We start from the raw sequence: 26748 nt of genomic DNA on the forward strand, positions 1-26748 counted from the left end.
TTTAATGCTCTTGCAAACCTCTAAGATAACAAAATATTCACCAGGTAGGAAATCCACCCTCTTTTTTCTCTCTTTTTAAAAAAAAAAAAACAAAAAACTCTTTAGTAAGCATCAGTAGACTCCTCAAATAAGTTGAAAGCTTTCAGCAAAACCTGCACACGCTAAAATATCCATTTACTGTTTTGTTTTTGATTTTGCTAGCTCAGTGATCTCTCGGAATGGGTATGTTATTCACTCCTTCAATATACATGTACTGTGCATGGACAACTGACTTCAAGCTGTATTTGTCATGAACTGGGCCTTTCACTTGTGAGTGTTCAGGGCAGTTTCCATTCTTTGTGTCTCTGCAATTAAAAAAAAAAACCACTAGTGCACCTCACCCTTCAGTGTTGTGAAATTAGAGGTGGCTGCACACATAGAAATTCGTCGCCAGGCAGTTTGTTTTACCACTGCTCTCCAATTAGAATGACTTGCCTGTGGACTCATTTTTTATTTCTTCAAAACATTGCAAGTTGTTTTCTTTTTAATTTTTTACTTTTTTGAGACGGAGTCTCGCTCTGTCACCCAGGCTGCAGTGCAGTGGCGCGATCTCGGCTCACTGCAAGCTCTGCCTCCCGGGTTCACGCCATTCTCCTGCCTCAGCCTCCTGAGTAGCTGGGACTACAGGCGCCTGCCACCACGCCCGGCTAATTTTTTGTATTTTTAGTAGAGACGGGGTTTCACCGTGTTAGCCAGGATGGTCTTGATCTCCTGACCTCATGATCCGCCCGCCTCGGCCTTCCAAAGTGCTGGGATCACAGGCGTGAGCCACCGCGCCCGGCCGCAAGTTGTTTTTAAAGCCTCTCTTGTTTGCTCTGAATATGGTCTAGACGGCCTGTGATCATAGGTTCAATCTGGTGAGATGACACAAGTGTGTAGCTTTGCCTTCATCTCAGCTTCTCGATGCTTCAGACCTCTTCCAGTGCTATTATGCAACTCCAGCTCTGCTATTCCATGAGGCTGGAATTCATGATAAAAATGGAAAAAGCTAGTTTGATATTTTCTTTCTCCTGCCATATCTCCAAAGTGAACCAGCAGAAGAATTAAACGTGAACTTCAACAATTAAGAATAACCATTCAGGTTAACTAGCTTTTTACATTTCTTCACATGCTGAGTAGAAGCCTTTTCAAGTGAAAGAACCCACAGAATAGATTTTTAAAGCTCCAGACTCTCTCAAGTCCCCCCATTTATTGAATATAGTGCTTCAGCTTTAGTGTGACTGTCTTTTCTTTGGTGAAATGGGCGTGTTGTGAAGTCGGCACCTCATGTTTAAGATCAATATGCCTGTCTGATCCTGGCGGTGTTTTTGCAAATGTGTTAACATTTAGCTTTGCTAATGTTACACAAACTAGAATTCTGTTCATCCTTGCTGTGGACATTGGAATGCTCTGTTGAAATAATCTTGTCATAATGGTATCTGTCATCTAGAAAGCCTGAGCTTCTTCTCCATGGCTGGACTAAATATATTTGTTGTTGGTGGTGGTTGTTTCTATATTTTAATTGCAAAAAAATGTAAACATCTTCATTAAAGTTTCTTAGAGGCACGAGGAGGGATTGGGGGTGTCTAAGCTTTCTCCAGGACACAATCTGTAGGTAAATAGTTTATTATTCAGGGAGATGTTTTGATAAGAGATTTTGCTGAGAGTTTTGAGAAAGATAACTGTTTCATGGGGGACAGGAGTAGAGATGGGTTGTAAAAATGAATTTCAGCTGTGTTTCTGGCAACATGTTTTAATCCTTAATTGTACAATATTTGAATTTTGGGGAAATCTTTTAAGAAACCTGCTTACTTTTTGAAAATAAAGCACATTTGCAATTTTTTGAATCCTAGGAGAATAGAAACTCTTCAGTTTATTTATTAGAGTTTTCCTTTGATCATGTAATTCGCTTTTTAATAAATACCTGAGTTTAAATTACATATTTGTAGTGAGAATTGAATGAACTAGAGCAAACTCCAATTTATTTCCATTTCATTAAAGTTTAATAAGAGCACCAATCTGGATATTCTGGTAAAGAAAAGTTAACTTGGTGCTAGAGAAACCCTGATCTCAGCTGGCATTTTCATCCTTACTTGAGTAAAAACCTTGTGACCAACACTCCAGTCCTATGATTGCCACTATCTGGTTTTAGAATGGAAGGAGCTAAAATGATGACGTGGAATCGGTGGAAAGAAAGTGGGAATAAGACCAAATATATTTAGGCGAACCATGGTGTAAAAATCACTTCTGCTCTGCAGAGGGCTGAAATGGTTATCTGCAAAGTAAGACGAAAGCTGAAGGCAGAATGCTTCTGCTTCCACCTAGAGTTTCCTGCTGTGGGTACTGCATGTACTTGGGCTTGTAGTGAGGTGGGAGATGGGGAAAGTGCTGAGCCTTGTTTCTGAGTTCCGTGATGTTGCTCTGGTGTGAGGGAGGAAAGTGCTGGACTAGGCAGGGGGTGGACATTCTAGCCTTGGTATTCCCACTCTCTGGTCCTTGCTGTCCCACCTGCAAAACATGGACTCTGAACTAAATGAGTGGCTCCTAAACGTCTATCCCAGGATCAATGTCTACCCGTGATGAAGGATTCATAAGTCATCAGGAAAATGGGAAAAACTGGTTTTTAGTACCCTTCCTATATTGATGATTAGTTTCATTCCTGTGGTTGAAATTGTACTTGTTCTTGAACTTGTTCTGTAAGGCCTATTCTTGCCTACAGCTCACGCATTCCATGTACTAAGTAGTTTTGCCCAAATATCAGATAGGTGTTTTGGTTTAAAAAAATGCCTTAAAAAATGTTCTTACTGAAACCTGGATAGTCAGTTCCCTTGTTGGTTGTGGTTATTCACCTCTTTCTTTGTGGATAACTACCTCTGTGATTGAAGAGGAAAGGCACTTGATTTTAGAGATTTTAGGCATCAGTTGCCCCTCCTTTTGTTTTTGTTCGAGAGAGAAACATGCATTGGCACCGGCACTGATAAGAATCACCTGGTGCCATCCTACTAAAGATGTGCAGCTGGAGGCTTGGTGCTCCAGACCCCGTTTCTCTGCTGCTCATCTGCCTTGAAAAGGTGGAGGGTGGTAGGCAGGAGAACTGGGTTGTTCTAGAAGAATGAATTGAGAGCTGACCCAGTGTAAATGAGGCCCGCACCACGGAGTTTTCTTCTAAGGAACAGCCTTTGGGAGTTTGCTTTTAAAGGCCCTTCTCTCTGCTGACTCCTGAGTCCTGCTCTCTGGGTGGGGCCAGAGGTGGAAATTATTCATGGTGGAGCCATTCCTTAAAATACTCATTTTCATGTCTTTGATGAGCTATTTGAAAGGTAAGTTGAATGCATTACTTTTTTTTTTTTTTACACCTTATATCTTCATAGTTTAGTTTCTAAAGTTATGACTTGGTTTTAGGAATTTTCAGAATCACTGCTAGGGTATAAAAATCTCCAGTTGTTGGCCAGGCGCGGTGGCTCACACCTGTAATCCTAGCACTTTGGGAGGCTGAGGCGGGCAGATCACGAGGTCAGAGATCGAGACCATCCTGGTTAACACGGTGAAACCCCATCTCTACTAAAAATACAAAAAAAAAATTAGCCAGGCGTGGTGGCGGGCGCCTGTAGTCCCAGCTGCTTGGGGGGCTGAGGCGGGAGAATGGCGTGAACCCGGGAGGCGGAGCTTGCAGTGAGCCGAGATCGCGCCACTGCACTCCAGCCTGGGCGACAGAGCAAGACTCTGTCTCAAAAAAGAAAAATCTCCAGTTATGTTAAACAATTTTATAGTTGATACATAATGTACCTAGTTTCAGAATACATGTGATAATTTAATACATTCATGTAATTTATAAAGACCAAATCAGTGAAAATTTCCAGAATTTGTTTTTGATGGGTACAAATAACTGAGCTGTAATGACTGAGGCATTGTGAGTCGATGAAATAGAGCTTTGGAGCTGATTCTGTAAAACCTCACCTCCACAATGATACTGTCTAAACCATCGAAGCCACAATTAACTCTCTGACCTCAGGCAGCTGACCCAGGTCACCAGGAGAATGAGCAACTGCTGTTCCCAGGCAACCACTTTGATGGTGCAGGGCAGGTGGAGCAATAGGGATACACAAATCCATGCTTTATTAGCTATGCAGATTTCACTGAAAGTCAGTGGGAGAAACCGTAGGTCTGTCCGCAGCCTTCTCAAGCTCTCTCAATAATATAGTCTCTACCTGTTGTATATGGAATGCCAATTCCTCTTCTCATAACTTCAGTCTTTCCTATGGCACAAATCCCTTCTGAACTTCTTACTATGTCTTTCCCCAAGTGGAGCTACCTAGGCCTCTGCTAATACTATTTATTGCATTTGCAGTTTCTTCTGAGATTTTATTAAAATAAGCTGTTCCCAGGGTAACCAGGAATGGTAAGTTCGCTGGGCTGAACCCTGGTCCAAACAGATCCAATTCAAACTGGTTTATTGTTTTGCCTTAGGTTTTTGGCTTGCAGGAATACAAAACATTCTTCAGTTCTGCCAGTCTCTTTCCCCATTTGTCTGTCTATAAAAATTCATCAATGTGCACTTATTTTCTAAATATATTAACTTCATTTTAATGCTATTAACAAACCTTAGTATTTTGCGTATGTGTGTGTGTGCATAATAGATACCACTTCGCACTTCCTCACATTTACACTTGTCTTTCCAAACATATATCCCTGTATAAAAGGAATTTCTAGGGTGTCTATTTTGGACTTCACTTCTTTTTCCCACATGGTACGCCTTGTTACTAAGATAAAATTCTAACAAAAAAACCTTTATTATGATATTTGTATTAAACTATGTTTAAAAATTGGTTGCTTCAATCCCTTTTCCTGAAGAGTAATGTCCTAGTTGCTGTATCTTACAAAACATGCCAAAAATAATCAAGAGATTTCTGTATTCCAGCTTCCCCCATGTTTTATTCAATATAGGCTACTTTAATTTATCCTCAGGTTCTAGCATGAAACAGAGGCATGCCCACCCCCCCCCCCGAAATGATCCTGTTTTTAACATACATGTATATCCCTCTAAACCAAAAGACTCATATCTGTAAGATCTACTTTTTTTTTTTTTTTTTTTTCCTCCTGAGACGGAATCTCACTCTGTCACCCTGGCTAGCGTGCAGTGGTGCAGTCTCTGCTCACTGCAACCTCTGCCTCCTGTATTCAGGTGATTCTCCTGCCTCAGCCCCCCGAGTAGCTGGGATTACAGATGCCCACCACCACGCCTGGCTAATTTTTGGTAGAGACAGGTTTTCACCATGTTGGCCAAGCTGGTCTTGAACTCCTGACCTCAAGTGATCCACCCACCCCAGCCTCCCAAAGTGCTGTGATTATAGGCGTGTGCCACCACCCCTGGCCTGTAAGATCTATTTTAAATGCACTCACTTGATCTAGGAAAAGAGTCTCAGGCCAAATCCAATTTTTTCTTACAAATCTCAGTGGGCTTCAGAGAAAGGGGAATGCTGAGTCAGACAATATGCTATCCCTAATGTTCCCGAACCTCCCTGTAACTAGATCTTGCTGGCTCAGACCACCCAGTTTGTAACCCATGAGACCTTGCACAGCATTCTCTCCCAGATGGAGCTTCTGCAATTTTTCAGAATGGCTTAAAAAAAAAAAAAAAGGAACCAATAAAGAACAACCTGGGTTACCATGTTAACAGAATTGATGACAAGAGCCAAACATGTTACCCGGTGTTCTTCTACCTTTTATTTTATTATTATTATTATTTTTTGAGATGGAGTCTCACTCTATTGCCCAGGCTGCTGGTGTGCAGTGGCACAATCTTGGCTCACTGCAACCTCCACTTCTCGGGATCAAGCGATTCTCCTGCCTCAGCCTCCCAACCAGCTGGGATTACAGGCGCGTGCCACCACATCCGGCTAATTTTTGTATTTTTAGTAGAGATGAGGTTTCACCGTGTTGGCCAGGGTGGTCTTGAACTCCCGACCTTGAGATCCGCGCACCTTGGCCTCCCAGAATGCTGGGATTACAGGTGTGAGCCACCGTGCCCAGCCTCTTCTACCTTTTAAATAACCTTTCTGATTTTGTCTTTATAATCCAGTGATTGAAAAAGAAGCTTCAGTATGGGGCTATTAGAATTTGAACTGAGAATCACTGCTGTAACACTACATTGGAAACTCGCTGTAATGTAACGTAACTGTACATTACAATGACCATTTCACACAACATGTCACCAATTCCTGTTTTAGTATCATCTTAAATTCGCATCTCTTTAAAATACCCAACGTGTTCCAAAATACAGTCGTCGTTTTCTCTTGGATACTGAGATCCTCCTTGCTTGGTCCAAGGGAATGCATGTTAACCTCTGCAGCATCATGGCTGATATCTTTGCGCAAACCCCAGCTTTCTTGCAGCAACAAGGTGACCCAGGCTCATCTTAATTTTTCTACCCCAGGACATGCCATTGTATAACTCTTTAATATCTCTGGTTCTGTTTCATAGAGAATATTAAAGATCAAACTCTGGCTCGAGGGATATATATTTATTACCCTCACTATGACCCATCACAGGCCAAGTCCATTTGGCCTGAGATTGGAGGAGATATTAGTATGATACCAGAAAAGAGGTTAAATCACCTTGATGACAGCATGATTTAATAATAGAATGAGACTTTATTATTTTTATGAGGAACATGGCACTTATGGAACACCTACTGTATGTCCTTTCCGTTCTCTGGTTTCATGGCACAATTTTCTACGGTTTCTAAATCTTCTTTTGATTCTTCAAGTTGCGTAAACAGCTGTGGATGCATATTGATGACTGGACAATGATAGGGTTTCCAGTGATTTATATAGCCTGCCTTGGCTCAAGTCAGTCAGTTAATCTGTCTGTTTCTCTGGCACTTCCTCTCACTGTGGGCCATCACAAACTGCTTCTCTTAGATAACATGCTTCCTTCTTCAGGCTTCTGAAGATCATTCCCAGTCAGCAGTGGTCTGTCTCAGTGGAAAGAGCAGAAATCAGCAGCAACATTCTTTTCGGTGCCAAGTTGTCACATTACATTAATGGTAACCACCAAACTTGCTGCAAATGGATTGAATTATTATTTTTTTTCTTCACTGGAGGAGGCAAACATCAACACAACTGATACTAATTTTATTAATTTTGTGGAGTTGTTTTTTTTCAAATTGTGAACCATACTTGGTGTTTTTGAGCTGGCCGCTCCCCCTCCTCTCGCAGGAGCTCTGCAGGTGCTACTTTTAATACGCCTTCTTTCTTTGCTGCAAAGCCTGCCACAGTGTCTTGCAGCTCAAGGGAAGTCAGGTTTTACTGTCAGCCCCAGTCGGTTATCCTCCCATTGTCAGTGTGATAAATTTGCTCCCCGCACAATGGGAGAAAATAGATCAGATGGTGCTCGCTCTGTCCGGGTCCCAGCTTCCATTCATAGATCAGCAAAGGAGTTTTTTTGTTTAACTTTTATTTTTCCAGTTGTCAGAAGAGCTAGTGGATGAGAAGAATGCTTGGACCTAAGCCAGCCTCTGAAAGGTGGGCTTTGGAAAGCAGCCATGCGAAAAGCACTGTCCAAGCATTAGACAACTCAAAACAACTCTGAGACACACTAGTCCTGCAGATACAGAGAGAAATGTAGAATGCTATTCTAAGAATGCAGAATGAATGCTGAGGCGTACCCTTAAGTTCTGGGGGTCTGCAAAGCACAGAAACCAGAGTGAGAACATAAGATCAGAGCTGACTAATTCCAGAGGGAGGTGACCAAGTAGTAAGGGAAGCAATAGTGCAAGTCCCTTTCCCCAGCCTGCTTTGTGCTTTGCCATTAACTGCATCTTTTCCCAGGCCCTGCAGCATCCACACCAGTGGGGAGGGAGGTCTAGAATGCATGGGGGGCAGTTCAGGAAGTGTCCAGCTGACCTTTGATGTGGTGAAGACAGGTGGATCTGGGGTTGACAATGGTGGGCTGGAAACTCTTCTTCTGAGAAGCTTATCTACAGTCTTCACCACACATAGATTTTGTAGTAAGGATTTGTGTCTTTCTATCTATCATATATATAGAAGCAAAGCTGAGAGAGAAGCAGAGAGAGTCAAACATTAGTCCTAAAGTTAGCAAAGGCAAGCAATCATGTTTGTTCTTTGCTTCTTTGGAGTTCCGGAGAAATATTAAAAGGAAAGTCAATCACTGGTCCAAAAGGATGCTTCTGAGAACACAGAAGTGCTTGCCGACTGCATGCATCATACATGAAGGGTCCCATGTGGCTAAGTCCTGGAGGGGTGACTGTCAAGCCTGACTGTGCATTTGAATTACCTGGGAGCTCAGACCTCACCATGGGCCCACCAAATTGGAATCTTATGAAAATGACCCAGCTTTTATGTTGTTTTTTTTTTCTTCTTTTGTATTCATTTTTAAATCTCCACTAGTTATTCCGGTCTATAGCTGGGATTGAGGGCCACTTTTCTAGAATGAAATCATGAGAGGTTCAGAAGAATGATGTCATTGCCTTCAGAACAGCCCCTGGTCCGTGGACAGGTACTAAGTATTAGGAGCATCCGTTCTATCTACCCCCAGGCCCACATACACAGGACCCTGGAGAATCAGCCTCTCCACCCAAGGCTACTTCATATACTTCAAGAAAAAAGCAAGATCGCTGTTTGTTTTGCTGGGTAATATAAACTTGGCCCCATGCTCATTATGTGGATATAGAGAGAACAAGATGAATCGATCTCCAACTAGCAAAATCATAGTTGAGACCAGTACAAAAAAGATAGATTTTAAAAAATAAAGGTTGGTTGTTACGGGACATCCAAGGGGGAAAAAACCCCATGTAAGTTGAAGAACTGCAGGAAAGGGGGAGGAGGATCAGATAACAAAATAGAATCCAGTTGACCTTCTGCTTTATAGCTTGTGTGGGTAAAGGTGTTACACACAGTAGTAGTCAGCAGGGTTTTATGATAAAAAACTTACTCCTATTTTGTTATCTATAAATCCTCAGGATGAACAGTGAGTTTTTTTATAGAGAAACAGTAGATTAGAAACAGTGTTCAAATTTTCATGTCAAGGTAATCGGACTTTTTGAATGTTAGACTCTTTGTTGGAAATACTCATTATGCTACATTTGGTGAATGGAAATAATTGGGCAGAGCTCTTAATATTGACCCTTTGTGGTCACTGGTCCACTGTTTCATCTGAAGCCTGATGAGGAGGAGGAGTATGGGTGGTTCAAACAGAAACCAGAGCAGTGACTAGAAAACAAATTTGGCTGACAGGCTCCTTTTATGCAAAGAATAAATTTGGCAACATCAGATTCTTAATCTATTAGCTACAGGAGAAGGTGGTGGGAATAATTCGGAAAAAAAAAAATTGCCTCACCTCTTTCCAAAGCATACTTGTCATCAATCTAAATGTCATTAATACGCTGACAAATATCTGGCGATTTGCTCTTTTAAAAGACACCATAATAAGAAACATGTGTTAGGGTTGCCATTTTGGCTCACTGTTCTCTCCATGGCATCTGCGTTCAAAGAAAAGCACAGATGTATACAGGATGACCCTGCCCAATTTGGAGACATCCCAGTGACCACCTTTTCCCCCTCAATGGAAAATGCTCATCTGTCTGTTTGAGAAGCAGTGTTTGAAAAGTATCAGGACTAGTGGGAAACTCAGTCATTTAATTTGTTCCCCAACCATTATGGATTGGGACAAAAGGGGAGGAAAATGGTTGCAGAAAATCTACATCGATTCTCATAGGGCAAAGGCTCTTATTTTTAAAGCCTTGGAAGGCAGGAGGTTCCCCAGTTGTCTTCAGTTGCACATTTGGAGTTTAAGTCTGCACCATCCAGGGGATCTTCCTACGGCTTTAGGTGCCCACAGGAAAGAATCAACTCTAGGTTACCATAGCACCTCGTTTGCAGTCTCCAACCCATCTGAGCCATCTCGCAGATTATACCTATTCCATGTGCTAAACTTGTGCAAAGCAGTATCTAAGTTGGTGTTTTCCTGGAAGAGACTACTTTACTGGGGTACAGGTTCTTGCTGCAAATGATGCCTGTGACTGAGAATTTATACCTTCTCAAATTAGGCTCTGGCCTTTCATCCTTTTGTTCTGAAATACTTCCATGTGGCTGTGAAACTAATGACATGAACAAAAAGGAGATTGCGCCACCTTCTCATCCAGGAAAAATAATTCTAGGCACTTCCGAGAGAGGGTTAGCTGGATTCAGTAAACTATAAACCATGGGAATGGTAAATTTGACATTCAGTAGTGGGCGGAGGGGGATGGATTGTTTGATTTTGCCTCTGTTTTCCTTGCTTAGTGGCAAAGTTTATGTATTTAAAAAATCAAAGGAGTGCCTTTCTGTGCACTGCTTTTCAAGTATTCTTCTCTTTTGTCCTGTGATATGAGGAGATAGGAAGAAGGCAGTACTGTGGGTGTCGAAGGTGGGGCTCCCTGGAGTCAAGGTCACTCTACAAGAGCACAGCAGCAGACAGAGTGACTGCCATAGGTCCTTCTGCCACCAGATGCAGCCAACTTTCTTTTCTGGGGTAAGGGCTGTCCTATTGTACGTTGTAGCCTTTGACATTTGGTCCTGTCTTTTTAGTAAGGCAACTGCTAGCTGACCAAGTAAGACTGCCATGATCACTGAATTTGGGGGAAGTAGTACTTTCAGATGCTGTGCCTTCCTCCTGTTTTCTGAACTTCATTAAGATTCTATTTGATGGCCAGATGCGGTGGCTCATGCCTGTAATCCCAGCACTTTGGGAGGCCGAGGCAGGCAGATCACCTGAGGTCATGAGTTCGAGACCAGCCTGGCCAATATGGCAAAACCCCATCTCTACTTAAAAAAAAACAAAAAACTAGCCAGGTGTGGTGGCGTGAGCCTGTATTCCTAGCTACCCAGGAGGCTGACACAGGAGAATTGCTGGAACCCAGGGGGCAGAGGCTGCAGTGAGCTGGGATTGCACCACTGCACTCCAGCCTGGGCAACAGAGCAAGACTCCATCTCAAAAAAAAAAAAAAATTCTGTTTCACAGTTTCAGTTTTCACTTTTCTCTCAAGATGCCCATGAAAGATGCCAGGGGTGTCGCCCCCTTTCAAGCATGTTTCTGTGAAGGACCTGTACTGCTCTGGCTGAGTTGGTCCAGGCCCACTTGGAAGATTTCTTAGGGGGGAAAAACCTCTTCACAAAGTTCCCTGAAGTCAATGGCTCAGGCACCTCTGACTCTCGGCTTTAGATTCGTATTAATTACCCCATTATGAGTTGAAAATCAAGGTGTCAAAAGAACGATACCTTACGCTGTATAGTGCTTTATACTCCAAGGTTGAGAGCCACAGGAGGTAGAGAGAATGTTTGTTCAGCTCAGGAGAAGGAGGGTTTGGCAATTAGCCAGTTGAGGATTTAACTATCTGATCCAAAAAAGGTGGTGAAGAAACAAGTTAAGTGTCCCACACTGGGCTCTTTGGGGTTTCACACCAGTTTCAGGGAGTTAGGATGGCTACCTGTACTTAGCGAGCTCCTGTTGCCTCATTCTCTGGCTGTGACTCCTCATCACAGGCCATACTCATCTGTAGATGTGCCCCTCCTACCCCTGGGCTGTACTTTCTAATTCCCAGTCTACTACCACAAAATCCTTCATTAACTATTAATATCATTAAAGAAGAAAAAAAATCCGTGTTACCAGATGTTTACAATTCAAGGCTTGTTTGGAAAATGCCCCATCAGTTCCTTTGGTGTCATTTGAGCTGGAGAGGTGTTGTCTAGCCCTATTGAGAGGTGAAGCCAGCTGGGCTTCTGGGTGGGGTGGGGACTTGGAGAAATTTTATGCCTGTCTAAAGGATTGTAAATGCACCAATCAGCACTCTGTGTCTAGCTAAAGGATTGTAAACACAGCAATCAGCACTCTGTAAAATGGACCAATCAGCACTCTGTAAAATGGACCTATCAGCAGGATGTGGGCAGGGCCAAATAAGGGAATAAAAGCTGGCCACCCGAGCCAGCAGCGGCAACCTGCTGGTGTCCTCTTCCACATAGTGGAAGCTTTGGTCTTTTGCTTTTCATGGTAAATCTTGCTGCTGCTCACTCTTTGGGTCCACACTACCTTTATGAGCTGTAACACTCACTGCGAGGGTCTGAAGCTTCATTCCTGAAGTCAGCGAGACCGCCAACCCACTGGAAGGAGCAAACTCTGGACACCCCACCTTCAGGAGCTGTAGCATTCACCGCAAGGTCTGCGGCTTCATTCTTGAAGTCAGCGAGACCAAGAACCCACCAGAAGGAACCAATTCCGGACACACTATCTGTCCACCCCTCCTGGAAGAGCAGTCTGCTTGAGTAGGATCTTTGGAGTTTGGCCAGAAGGGAGTGATCTGCTAGCCTATAGCAGTAGGGCAGGGTAGACCTAGAATCTAACAGCTGTGTGAGGCAGCCTTGAGAAGCAGGGAATGCACCAAGTCCCCAAAAACAAGAATGGGATTTAAAGTGAAGAGGGACAGTCAGAGGAGCCACTGGGTTTGGGACCCAACTGCAACGAATCCCTGCAGCAGGAGATGTTTACTTTGGAGTCTGGAGCTGAGCCTGAGGGAGCTATGGGGAAGGGAGTCAGGTATCATCAATAAAGGCTGCCTCTCTAGCGTTTCCATGTAACACCAAGGGTAAAGAAAGACTCTGGAGTCAGTGTCTTAAAAGCAATGATGCTAGATATGTGTCCCCATCTGCCTTTCAGGTAGGTAAAGTGGTTTCCTGAGGATCCTGGCAAAGTAATCGTACCCACAAGCAACTGAAGGTACAGGGAATAGGCAAAATACTTTAAAAATGCTCGATTTCATTAAACACACGTACCATGTTGTTGCACCACCCCCCCACTCACACATACACACACTATCCTTTTCCCCAAAATGCTGATATAGTAATAGTGTTAAAGAAAATTTAGAAAAGGAAAAATTCAGTGGTTCGGCAGCCAGCCAAATGGCTATTTCATTTTCATAGGTTTCCTTATTCTTGCCTATATGTAATACTTGAAGGTATTTTGTTTTCTGCTTTTCCCACGGTGGCATATCATAAATGTTTTTCTGTGTTTCCACATAACCTCTATAATTGCCTTCTTTAATAGGTAAAGCATAGAACATCCTCAAGAAGCCTCATAATTTACTAGGTAATATTTTTCTTTGGGATAGTTAGGTTCTTTCCAGGTTTTTTGTTTTGTTGCACCTATTATAATGCTCTTATCACAGCTGGGTGCACTCTTTTCTTTGCTTGTCTTGAATTGCTCCCAGAAGCAGAATCACTACAGAAAAGGTTATGGACTTCCTTATGGCCCTTTTCATATACTTCCATATTGCTTTGCAAAAGGGTTGTATTCCGTACCACCTTGCCTGGAATCTCATCAGCTAAATTGCAACTCTGACAGCATTAAGCTTTTTTTTCCCCACTTTTGCAAATTTTGCAGATGTAAAATGATATATCAAAGTTGCTTCAAGTGTCATTCCTTTCATTACTAGAAAAGATAGAATCTCTTCCATATGTTTGAATTTTCTTCTAACATGCGTCATTTATTCATATTCTTTGCCGACTTCTATGAGGCTTAGTTTTTTTCCCTACATTTCAACGAGATAGTAACCCTTTTGTCATAGTGTTACAAAGTCTTTCTGTAGTCTATTAAATGTTGGTGTTTCCATTGTTCTGAATTTCAGTAATTTTGGTACAATCGTATCTGTCTTCTATTTCCTTTGAGTATATCTGATGCATCAAAGCATGGATAAGTATTAGGTCTGTGAAGAATGTAGACTCTTCCGTTGCATGCTAGTTGTTTTAGAATTTAATTTTAAAATGAAATATTTAATTATGTTATCCATCTGTAACTTATCTTTTTATGTTTCCTGTGGATCTTACTGAAAGCTTTTCTCATTTGCCATCCGCATCTCACGGAGACTTGTGCTTAATAACCCCGCCTTTCTCCTGTTGTACTGAAATCTGCTTTGTCATATGCTACACTTTGATATAGTCAGACCTGTTTACGGACTGTCTGTATTGTGCCACATTTTTCTCTTTGAATCAGAGTATCAGAGTGAATTAATGAACTTGGCTTCATAACATTTACTAAAACCTTGGTTCTTTTCAGAATAAAAAATCCTTACTGTTTATATTGCCAGATTAGTTTTATAGCAATTTGTGAAATTGCAAAATATCGCATTGGAATTGTAATTAAAACCGTATTAAATCTGTAAGTTAAATTTAGGGGAATAAGCAGTTACAAATATTAATGTTCTCATCCTGTAACAAAGTACACCTTTCCATTTCATCAAATCAAATCTTATTTTATACAATGAGGTTTTGAAGTTTGATTTTAAAGGTTGCATTCACCTAAGCAGATTTCTAAAAATTTAACATTTTGTGGAAATCATGAGTAGAATCTTTCATTATGCTTTCTAACTGAATATACTGGGTGACTTGCTTTTGTTTATTTCTACTGTTAAGTATTATTGTTTTCTACTTATAAGGCATCATTACTATTTAGTTGTCACTTGTGTCAAAGGAAATGCAAACCTCCCAGGCAATGTAAAAGGGCTCCAGCCTGTTCAGGAAATATTGTTCTGTGAGCTTCCAGAAAGACTTCTTTCTTCTGTAGCCTAAAAGAGGGTAACTGAAGTTGAGGTGTGAAAGGAAGAGAAAATTAAAGTGCACATCCATGCTTGGAAAATGACTTCATCCCCTACAAGACCTCCTAGGAATATGACCTTCCAAACAAACTCAGCAAGGAGCCTTCCTGAGGCCTTGGAAGATTTCTTATTGCCTGGGACTCCCAAAGTGGAATTTAGGGTTCAAGATGTTAAAGGAAGTTGGTTTGGAGCTCTAACAGTATTGAAACGTTTGTGTGTGGCTGGATAGAAGCATAGTCCCCTCCCCTCCTTAGTTGCCGTATCTGGTTTATCTGACTGGGAAGCAATATCCTCTGGGAACTACTAGAAGAAACGTCAGTAATGGAAATTAATTCTGAAATTATGGGCAAGAGGATTGAGTTAATGAGCTAGTGGAACATTTTTCCTCTGGACATGGCATCAGGGCCTTTTACCAGCATTTCCCTGATCCACCCCCATCCTGCGAGATGGAACCAAATACTTTCCTTCTGCCAATGGTAATAGCCAAGGTCACTCGTGGCAGGGACAGGACTGCCATCCCGATAAATCTTCCCAGTCTTGAGGTCTGGACCTCCTTTGTGAGCAGACCCACACAATCTTCTATGTAGCATATCACACCTTTCCTGGAATGTTATTCCAGAATTAGTATCAAACAATGAAAAGAGTAGAATTTGTAGTTAGACCTAAGTTCAAATCCAAACACGTTGCTGACAAGCTCATCATGGGAATGTTTATTAAATTCTCTATGCCTTTTTTTTTTCCATCTGTAAGAAGAAACCAAAACACCACCTCCCCTAATTACTTACTCGTTCAGGAAATATTTAATGCATGCCTCCTATGGTGCCGGGCACTGACGTGGGCACGGCAGAGGACACAACATGATCATGGAGCTTATATTCTAGGGGGAGAGAGTATAAATTCATATTAAAAATAATACCACAAGAGATAATAAAGCAGAAAATGTGACAGAGTAAGGATGATTGTTCTTTTAGAAGACTTGACCAGAGAAGACTTCTCTCATAAGATGTTTGAGCACAGAACTGAATAAAGGGTGGAAATTAACCATGAGAATACCCTGGAAGAGCATTTCAGGCAGAGGGAAACGTGTGCAGAAGCTTTGTGGTGGGAGCATGCGTGTCTGAAAAACAGAGGAAAACCAGTATGATTGGAGCAGAGGATGTGATGGAGAGCATGCTGCTGGCAGGTGAAGTTAGAGAGGTATGAGGGAACTAGGTCATACAGGGCAGTGATTTGCAAACTACAGCCAACAGGCCAAATCCAGACTATGGCCTGTTTACGTACAACCCTTTAGGTAAGGGAGGTTTTTAAAATTTTAGAAGAATGTTTTTAAAACGTTTTTTAAAGGGCAAATTATTTAAAAAATAAAATAAAATAAAATAAAATACATTAAGGCCGGGCATGGTGGCTCACTCCTGTAATCCCAGCACTTTGGGAGGCTGAGGTAGGTGGATCACTTGAGGTCAGGAGTTCGAGACAGCCTGGCCAACATGGGAAAACCCCATCTCTGCCAAAAATACAAAAATTAGCTGGGTGTGGTAGTGCACACCAGTAATCTCAACTACTCAGGAGGGAGGCTGAGGCAGGAGAATTGCTCGAACCTGGGAGGCAGAGGTTGCAGTGAGCCGAGATTGCACCACTGCACACCAGCCTGGGCAACAGAGGGACACAACTCTGTCTCAAACAAAAAAAAAAGGCACTATCATATTTGGCCCACAAAGCCTAAAATATTTGCTATCTGCCCTTTTACAGAAAAAAAAATTGCCTGATGCACGGCCTTAGAGGCCACAGTGAGGACTTTGTACTTGTATTTTAAGTATGGTGGGAAGCCATTGTGGGTTTTTGAGCAAGAAAGTAACATGATGTGATTGACAGTTTTTAAAGGATGTCTCTGGCTGCCGTGACTGAAAGGAGGAAGGGCAGAGCAGGGAGCACAGTTGGAAGGTCGGTGATTAACAAAACCCTGGTGAGACCTGATGGCAATAGAATGGACTAGACTGGCAGGCGCAAGGTGCTGAGTAGTGGGATACAGAGTATCTTTTGGAGGTGGCACCAAAAGATGCTTTGAACTAATGGGGGAGTATGAGAAGAAGAAAGGAGTGAAGGATGACACCAAGATTTCTGGTCTGCTCACCTCTCGTAATGCTTTCATGGAAACGGAATGAGACAATTTTTTTTTTTTCTACTTCTGTGGCTTGACCGTCCCATTTCTTCCACCATTTTGCAGTCAGGGTTTCCTTTCTAAGGTACAATTTTGATTGTGACACTGTCCTTTCAAAAATCTACTTCAGTATCCTGTTAGCTGTGGAACAAAGTCCATCCACTGAGCCAGTCAGTCTGAGCCCTCCATAATCTGGCCACCCCTCACCTACATCCTGTGTCATGTCCTTTTACTCCTGTTCATCCACCCCACCACAAACCAGCGAATGGTCTGCAAGTCCCCATATGTGCTTTATTCTTTCCACTTCCAGACCTTTGCCCACATGTGCTCCTCTCTCTTACTATGGAGGTGTGTCAACAGTCCTACCAGAATGTTGTGGTCTACTTTTACAATAAGGTCATTGCATGATACCTCTTTATCCTCCTAGTCTATTTCAATACTCTCTGCCTTCACCTATTTTAATAGGTGTTTCCATTTGTAACATCATTTTTATACACAAATCTCATCCCCCATCATCAAACTTCAGAAAAGGAGACAGTATAGCACATAGTTAAGTGCCTTCACTTTTGTTAAATCCTGACTGTGAACTTGGAACTTATATGACTTTGAGCAAGCTACTTAATCTCTGTAAACCTCAGTAGTGTGTGCCCAATGGTAGTAATCACCATGATGATAATTATCAAAAGCTCTGTAGGAAAACCACTTTTGCCATTCTAGCACTTGAGGCTTGCTTGTTCCCTGAAAGCAATGGTTCTCAAAACATGACACCCCCCTCCCCCAGCTTTTGGGGATCAGTGACTCTTAATTCTTCTTATGATTAGAGAGTTGGTAGGGACAAAGAAGAGTTGGAGGAAGGTAGGAAGTATAAGCTGGTCAGTGGATCCGTTTGAGATGTAGGACTGTTTTGGGAGGACACACCCACAGTGTAAGCCATCGGGAGCCATCCATTAACTTGTAATAATATAAGTGGATAAGACCAATTTTTGGTAGATTGGCAAGATGTGAAAATTATTTGGTATGTCTAATTTTAACATTAGCTGTTGACACATTTATAAATACAGAAACTAAAGTTAGTGCAAATGATTTCAAGAAATTTTAAAATATTGTGAAGAGCATTGTAATTCCACACAGTATTAAAGCCTGGAGAACACTTAAATAATCTCTGTAGCTGTGGGAAAAAGCACAGCCACATTTATATTTAGTTACCGGCTTTTTTGGAACATGATACCACGTTTATCTTTTTTCTCTTCTTTAGGCTCATTATGTGACACGAAAAATCATCTTTTTGACAGGTGATTCTATTAATCCAAATAGAATTGAAATAAAATTACTCCAGGCTTTGTCCTCCACACTACCTGATTCCCTTTCCTCCGCATTGCTCATTGGTGTGGTTGCAGGTGGACACGGGAGAGGGGCAGAGCCTCAAACCAGTCCTTGGGCTGCCAGTCTGTAGCTCTGAATAAAATGGACTGCATAAGAGGTGTCCTTGAAGAAAAATGCTAGAATTATCTTCATAATTAATTTTTATCTCAAGCTTTAGATTCTCTTTCTGTGCATGTTTGGGGAGGGGAGGGCTTATGCTCAAATATTTTCTCCAAAAAGGGTGTGTGATCAAAAACTTGATTGCTGGTTAGCATGATGAAGAGATACTTAGGTGAGAGGCTGGAAATGTTGATGCCAAAAACTCCTAGAATTTTCTGTAGATCTCCATTTTCCATGCGACCTACTCACCTCTAACTATAATAAATTACAGTTTTGTCTCCTATCATGTACTATTCAGTTCAGCATGGTGACGTGTGAATCAGATTCAGGGAAAGAATAAGAAACAGACACCAGTGGCTTTATGTCGGGCCATCTCTCCCTCTCATGCCTCCCTCTCCCACTGTTTGGGCAGCCACTGAGCAAATAGCCAAAGTGGAACTGCCTGGTGAGGCAGAGAAGATACCTAGATGGTCTCTCAACTGAAGGACCTATTTCTGCATAACTGGTTACCCTTTTAAAGTCCTGGATTTCAGAGCCATCTCTCGTTGGTGAGATCTGTGTATAAAGGACCCATTTAAGGGAGTGGGCAGAAGGCATAAGTGCCTTGAAGGGAAAAGACTGCATGGCACAGAATGTGACCATGTGCCGCCTGCCACGCTGCCTTTGTGTTGCTAGGCTATGGCTACATCACATTTGTTTCTCTCTCTCACTCTGAACGCTTCTGAGAAGTTTCAAAGGAAGGTAAGCAGTACCTATGTCACTTACATGCTTCTCTGGTAGAACAGCTCTGGGTTTCTGCTGATCCTGGGCAGAGGCCATTTCTGGGAATAGATTTGGTCCCACACACCCTCTCCCAAGGATGTTGCATGGCTGTGGTCACACGTCTCTTTCTGCCCGTAGACCAGCCACTTGCTTCTGGAATGAATTCCTTAGGAGCTTTGCAATGGGTCTTTTCCTGGTAGTCTGTCTCCCAGAATTATTGTGTTGCTTGGCTCCCGGAGAAGCCACAACGGGCATGTGCTGACCTTATTCTTCCTCATTCCCACAGGCAGCACAAGGAGGTGGCCACAGGACCCTGTTATACGGCCATGCGGTTCTCCTGAGGCACTCTTTCAGCGGAATGGTAAGCAGCTCTGGTGCCCACTTTCATCATTCAAGGAGAAGGAAAAACTGAAGAGGGGGAAATACAGGAAGCCAGCAATAACAACGTAACAGCAGGAACAATTGGAACATAACTAATTTTAGCATATTATCCTCTTGGCATTTCCTACATATGACCTACCTCAATTTGCAATAATTGCAATTATGTTTTTTGTTTCATCAGTGTCTGATACCCCACCTCCAACTCCCTGAGGAAGAGGGCCATGTTTCTTTCTTATTTTGCTAGACCTATAACCCCACCAAATACAGTGCTTTGATATACTAGATGCTCAATAAATATTTGTTGAATTGACAAATGATCAAATGGCTTATGGAGTAACAGATCGCTTTAGTATACAAGGATAACCAGCATAGAAGAAAAACCAATCAATTGGAAATTTTGTGACAGTTCTCCTCCTTTACCTAGCTAAGAGAAATAGAATGGTACTCACTGTTTTCAGTCCTGGAAGAACTTGCAGGTGTGATGCTGATCCAGAGACACGAGGAAGACAAGAGGCAAGGCAGTCACAGAAAGCTGCATGGCTATTACTAATCAGGGATCTAGAACCAGAATTGACAGAAGGATGATGCCTCAATGTAACTTGAAAAAATTGCTACATTTTAAATACATATAATTTATTTATAATTTATAAAAAATTATAATTTTACAATATTTTAAAAGGCAGATATTGTAGTTTTGCAGGGAGTATTAAGGAGAATATTATTACTCAATCAACTATATGCCACTCCAATAGTGTATCATCCTCACTTTCTTTCGGTATAAGAAAGGCTTGTCATTTTCCTCTAGCCCTAGTGGAAAACTGATACGTTAATTCAAGACTATTTCTACACATTTATACCAGCAGCATGATGCAAAGTTCATCTCAAGGCTTGAACTATCAAACTGACAACAGGAGCAACAGCTGCCTGTTAAATAATTCATTTGCTGCAGCATATATATATTTTTTTTCTGAGCACTGGTAAGAAGCTGACCTTTTCAGCCTGAACATTCGTCTGCTGTAGTCCTTCATGGCAAAAGACGAAAAACAAAAATGTCCAAACGGAAGTGTATCCAAGTAGGAGATGGAGACATTTTTGAGAGTAGGGAAACTTTGAACCCTGATAATATCTGGAATTGAGAAGGTGATACTATCTTTCAGAATCTGGTGTTTATCTATAGGGTAAATAAAACTCCAACATTTGTCTTTACCTAAATGTAATAAACAGAACTTCAAAAGCATACTTCTTATGGCTTCAAAAACAAGCTAATTTATCATGGTAGTGACACAAAGACTTGCATTATTTACATGAAGTTTACCCCTCCTAAAAAAAAGTTCTACTCACAGTGAACATATACTCTCTACTGGCTAGCTCCTTTTAAGTACAGCTCTGGGAATAAAGCCTATAAGATATGGCTTTCTACATTGCAATGATTTTCCATCTTCCTCTCGCAGAGAACTAGAACTGTGGCTTAGAAAGCACATCCCAAGAGCTTACCTGCCTCTCAGTCTAATCCTAAGATGAGCTGCTATGCCCATCAGTGAAGGAGGCCATTGGATGCTTTATTAAGTTAGTTTAACAATCATTTGTAAGTTTTACCTGCCCATGTATCTTTATAATAAGAAAAAGAACCATTATTTTGAGAAGTTTTAAAGCTCATAGAAAATTTGAAAAACCGAAAACAGAAGTGGGAAGGTCATCCATGTTCCTCCACACTATCCAAAATCAACTTGTGTTTCATTTTTGTGTAATTCCTTTTAGTCTGGTTGCTACACATTTAAATTTTTGAGTACAGGTTAACTTATAATTGTACTATTTTATATATTACTTTTTAGCTTCATGTATTGTAAATAATGTTCCAGGCTCTTACACATTCTTGATAAATAATAACATAATATTATATAAAATAGCAGTATCAAAGGTTATCTAGCTTTATTATTATTGTTGGTCATTTATGTTCCATTTGTATTGTTCCTAATTAAAAAGTTTCTCAACATCTTTAAGGCATCTTTAATATTTCTAACTCATTTCTATAACATATAGTTCTATACATTTAACCACTGAGTCATCAGGTAAGAGCATCTTTGAGGTTTTAAGTGTATTGTAAAAGTATTTTCAGCTGGGCATAGGGTGGTTCACATGTGTAATCCCAACACTTTGGGAGGCCAGGGCAGGAGGATCACTTGAAGCCAGGAGTTCAAGACCAGCCTGGGAAACATAGATAGACCACATCTCCACAAAATTTATTTTAATTAGCCGGGCATGGTGGCACACACCTGTAGTCCTGGCTACTTGGGAGGCTGAGGTGGGAAGATTGCTTGAGCCCAGGAGTCTGAGGCTGCAGTGAGCTAGGATTGTGCCACTGCACTCCAGCCTGGGCAACAGAATGAGACCCTGACTCTAAAAATAATAATAATAATTAAAAATGAAAGTATTGTATTAAGGCATGTACCAATTAACTTTCCAATGAGCAAGATAAATAGAGCTGTCTTCACAGTAGCTCATTGTTGAACTTAACTAGAAGCTAACTAGTGGTAAGATACCAAGACTCAATGGAAGAGTGTGACTTCACTAGTATTTGCTATTCTTTCACAGTATCTAACATGCTTGACTACATCAAGATCCCAGACAGACAAACTTGCCTTTGATGTAGGTCTACGGGAACATGCCACAGGTGAGTCAGCATTCCCAAATCTCTTGAGCTCAGCGGGGGTCTTGGGCTAAGGGCTTTTGAGAAAGACCCTGAATGCGTTACTCATTTGGGATTCCAAATCAACCTGGTTAAGAAATAGGTCTGAAAAAAAATTGCAGAATAATGGACTAGAGAAAGAATGTGTAATGGAAACACGGGAACTAAGAATGAAGGAGAACATAATGTTTTTACCACAGTCAGCCAGAATCTCAAAGAAAAACAATTCTTTAACGTTGTTAGGTATTGAAAGTAAGTGAACAAATCATTCGTGATAAGAACCAATGATACGAAATGACTGCCAAAAAATAAAGGTATCGTAATAAAGGCTTAAATAATGAAATATAGTGTCTAGATCAAAGGAGTAGTCCTATTTTGTTCTGCAATGAACAAGCTATGTCTAAAGTAGTGTTTTCCAAATGTTATTGACATCTGTAATCGTGATTTTGCCATTCCACTGTATCCTTTATAATATCATTTACTTTATGATTTTATTTAAATTTAATTACTTTTGTACTTAAAATTTTACAGACAAAACTTATTGCCGTAAGTATAAACTGTTTTTGCTTGCCATAAAAGTAAAATAATGAAAACCATGTCATTAAGTAATTGAAGAGATGTTGACAAATATTATAACATGTTAATGATACACTAGTTCCAAATGTAAAACTTTATTTGAAAGCATCAGAAGGCTTAAAAGGGTAGTAAAAATGGGCCGGGCACGGTGGCTCATGCCTGTAATCCCAGCACTTTGGGAGGCCGAGGCTGGTGGATGACCTGATGTAAGGAGTTTGAGACTAGCCTGGCCGACATGGTGAAACCCCGTCTCTACTAAAAGTACAAAAATTAGCTGGGTGTGGTGGCAGGCGCCTGTAATCCCAGCTACTCGGGAGGCTGAGGTGGGAGAATCGCTTGAACCCTGGAGGCAGGGGTTGCAGTGAGCCGAGATCGCACCATTGCACCCCAGCCTGGGGGAGAAGAGCGAGACTTCATCTCGAAAGAAAAAAGTAGTAAAAATGAAAATAAATTTCTCACTGTATTTGTCAGTGTCATTTAATTGCCTCCCACCAATGATATACATCATATACTTTGGGAACCAATAGATTATTATTTTTTTTTTTAGTATAGTCAAAAATATTGACAGTTAAAAGGTGGGTGCTGAAAATGCTGACCAGGATGACACAGGTTCTCACTGGAAACCAAAAATAAAGAACCGAGGACTAAGATAATAATCTACAGATATTCAAAGTTGTAATATCAAACAAGATGCTGACTTGCTGGGGTTCTTCCAAAGACCAACAGAGCAGTGGGTAGGAGTTGAAAGGAGGCACATTTCACATCAATTTTGAAAACTACTTCGGAACATCAGCAATTAATGAGCAGGAGAACAGCTGGCCTTGGGATATCGGGTGCTCCCTGTGGCTAAAAATATTCATGAACAATCTGACCATCCGTCAAGGGCATTACATGTGGAATTTCTGCTCCATTTAGAGGTTGGGCTAGGTACCAAACAGGATTCTTTGTTGCAAACAAGAGAACTTGATTCAGGTTAACTCGTTAAGAATAAGAATTTACTAGAAGGATGTTTGGTAGAGCCTTCACTAAATCTGGAGCCTCAGGCTTGAAAATTGGGTAGGAACAGAGACCAAGGAAGAGAAAACAGGTTAGGGCACACTGCAGGAAAAGTCTAATTTGAATACAGTCTGTAATATGACATTCTCCCTTAAATAGGAAGAGGGTTCCAATGTTGGGTAGCCAAAGAAAGACAAGAGCCTATGTTGTTATTCTAAAGCTAGGTCAGTTCATAATGGAAGGATCCAGGTTGCCTAATTTTATAGATCTAGAAAAAAAAAATCCAGCATCCAAACCACGTGTACTTGCTGTTTCCATGTCTTGCGCAATGGTGTCCTGAGAGTGCCTGAGGGAACCTCTTGCTCTTTTCTTCCTCTTCCTGTTTTTGTACCAAGCAAAAAAGTGGCCCTGCCTTTGCCCATTATGGCTTTTGTCCTAAAATAATATTAGATTTGAATTTGATTTAAAGTTTCTTTGTTTTCAGCCAAAGTGTTAGTCTTAAAATATAATTTCCTCTAAGGTGTTGTCGACCTTGCTGGAAATTACAAAGTGAGTGAAGTGCCACACTCTGAATATACACTTCTTTCTAAATATAGACCAACTGTCAATCCTGAAGAATATGATCAGAAAAGTCAAATATGGTCACTGTATTTATATCAGTAAAATAACTTGATACTTTTTGAGATTGGAAAGAAATTGAGAAACACCGCTTTCTAGTCAAGTGTTCAGAGAATTATTTTAATTGTTAGAGCCTTAAATAAAAATAAAGGGAAACAACAGTGGCAACATTACTCTTTTCATCAGTTTTTAAAAATTTCTAAAATCAGACTAGGTGTGAATTCTGTTGACAGACAAGGCAAACACATAGAACTAACCCAAATTCAAGCTGGCTGTTGAGAAGCTACCTGTGGCGGAAGACAGGGAGAGAAGGCTTGACTAGGTCTTCATGAAAACCTAGAGCCTAAACTAACTTACGTTTGTTTTGCATCTCTCACCCAAACTCATGTGATATTCTCCTTGAAGAAAGCTAGCTGGCGTTTGTGAGGGACAAGGAGGATGCACCTCCAACTCAGATGAGGTTCAGCATCACCTGGAGATTCTCCTCACTGCAGGAGGAGGTTCACACGGAATCCAACAGAAGGGTACCCTGTTCCTGTCTGGCTAGTTCTCTGAATGCACTTCTGGCTCAGAAACCCCTTCAGAGTTGTAAACAAGTAAACTGCCCAGTAGTGGAGTTGAAACTATAGGAGAATATGAGGAGAAAGTTTGGGGGCAGTTTCTTGAACAATTCTAGCATTTTTCCCCAACCCATTGAATTGTACATTCTCACACTTAACACAGAATTGATGATCATTTTATCCTTGATTTTGGGTAAAATTACTTATTCTGGTCTCCTTTTAAAGTTGTTTAATTGTTTTGTTTTTAGGATTTAGATATAGCTTTAGAATTTAGACTTAGGAGGAAAGAAATGCTTAAAGCATACCCACACTAAAAGTGTTATTTTGTATTTTACGGCTTTGGACTGGCCCATCCCACTGCTTCAGGGACAGCTCCATCCCTGGCTCCAGAGTGTGGGAGAGGGCAGGGAAGCAAAATACTCTTTCTGTGTGTTCCTTTTCAGGACCCCCTTCATCGTGGACACCCTTCGGTGGTCCTCAGAGAACATTAAAGATGCATACAACATTTTCCCCTTCAAATGTAGAGCTCAACCTCTTTGTCATGTCGTGTTTAGTTTAATTGAAGTAGTACTCACGCATAGATTAAAGAGAGAAATAGTGCTCCTGAGCTTATTATAAACACCAGTCTCCTGCCCTCCCTCCTTTGGATGCTTGCCTCTCTGGGGCATCTACTTTCAGCTCTTTTAGTATTGTTTACCACTTGTTTATAATATACGTATTAAAACAATGCTTTTTAAAATTCTTTCTAGATTATGCATTAACTGTGGATGTCCTGATAAAAATTTTGCTTTTCTTCCACTCTTCCCATCCTTCCAATAGATTTTCATCTATTTTATTTAACTATCAAATCAATATTAACTACTTTCACTGCTATAACTGTAACTTTTATTTGCAAATGAGCCACATAATATATTCTGACCAGGTAATTTATTGTATTACTTTAGAGTTTTCCAATAGTTAATAACTGCCTTATTTGTTTGCTTAATTTTTTTGTGACCCAATCATGTATTCATTTTCAAACTTTCCTATAGAAGTGAAAATCTGGTTAGATTCTCTTGCATGATCTGTTCTCTCAGTTTCATCTTGTTAGAAACATCAGCCATCATCTAGGGAATTTCTGTTGCCTTGCCCTAGATTCCATGTTTATTAGATCTTACAGGGTTGGTTTTTGTTTTCTGGTTTTTTAGTCTGTTTGTTTGTTTTTTGCCTTCTTGGTTTACCACCTCACTGTGGTGGAACACATTATCTAGTAACTTTTACAGAAAAGATGCATGTGGATTAAATTTTTGTCTGAAAATTTCCTAATTACAGCTTCACAAGTCATACACACTTTACTGTAATTCTATATTGGAAATATTTTTTTCCTCAGCTTCCTGAAGGCTTTCTACTAGCCAATGGTCTGGCTGTTGAGAAGTCTACATTCTGATTTCTTATCCTTTGTGTGTGACTTGTTTTTATTTTCTGAAAGCAGCTAAGAGCGTCTCTTGTGCCTTGGTGTCTGAAATTCCACAGCAATGTGTCTTGGCGTGGCCTCTTTCTGTTCTGACATCTCACTGGAATGCACCTTAGAGTGGGTTTCTAATCTCTACTGTGTTAGGGACTCTGTAGGTTCTTTCAATCTGGAAATGCTCATTTTTCAGCTTTGAAAAAACTTTAATAGTATTTCTTTGTTAATTTCCTCTCTCTGTTTTTTTCAGTTCTTGCTCTCTGGAATTCCTCTAGGTTGGTTTTTTGATAATTCTGTTTTTTGTCTTCCTTCCTTCTGGAAGAATTTTTCAGCTTTATCCCACCACCTTTTTCTTTTCTTTTGTTTTTTTTTCCAGGATCAGTGAGTATTTTTCTTTTCCTTGGAAGGAATCCTTCATAGATA

The 26748-nt window shown here is 40.9% G+C and overlaps 1 protein-coding gene across 9 annotated transcripts in view; it reads left to right on the top strand.

The window, feature by feature from the left end:
- Positions 1-26748, top strand: part of RYR3 (ryanodine receptor 3) — a 563725-nt gene that overhangs the window by 207338 nt on the left and 329639 nt on the right. For all 9 annotated transcript variants that reach the window (XM_016927886.4, XM_016927893.4, XM_016927892.4 and 6 more), the window contains exons 4-5: positions 19348-19422; positions 22035-22113. In XM_016927886.4, the coding sequence (XP_016783375.2) occupies positions 19348-19422; positions 22035-22113 (154 nt within the window). The remainder of the gene's footprint in view (positions 1-19347; positions 19423-22034; positions 22114-26748) is intronic.

Source organism: Pan troglodytes, chromosome 16 (assembly GCF_028858775.2).
Source record: "Pan troglodytes isolate AG18354 chromosome 16, NHGRI_mPanTro3-v2.0_pri, whole genome shotgun sequence".
NCBI classification, from domain to species: Eukaryota; Metazoa; Chordata; class Mammalia; order Primates; family Hominidae; genus Pan; species Pan troglodytes.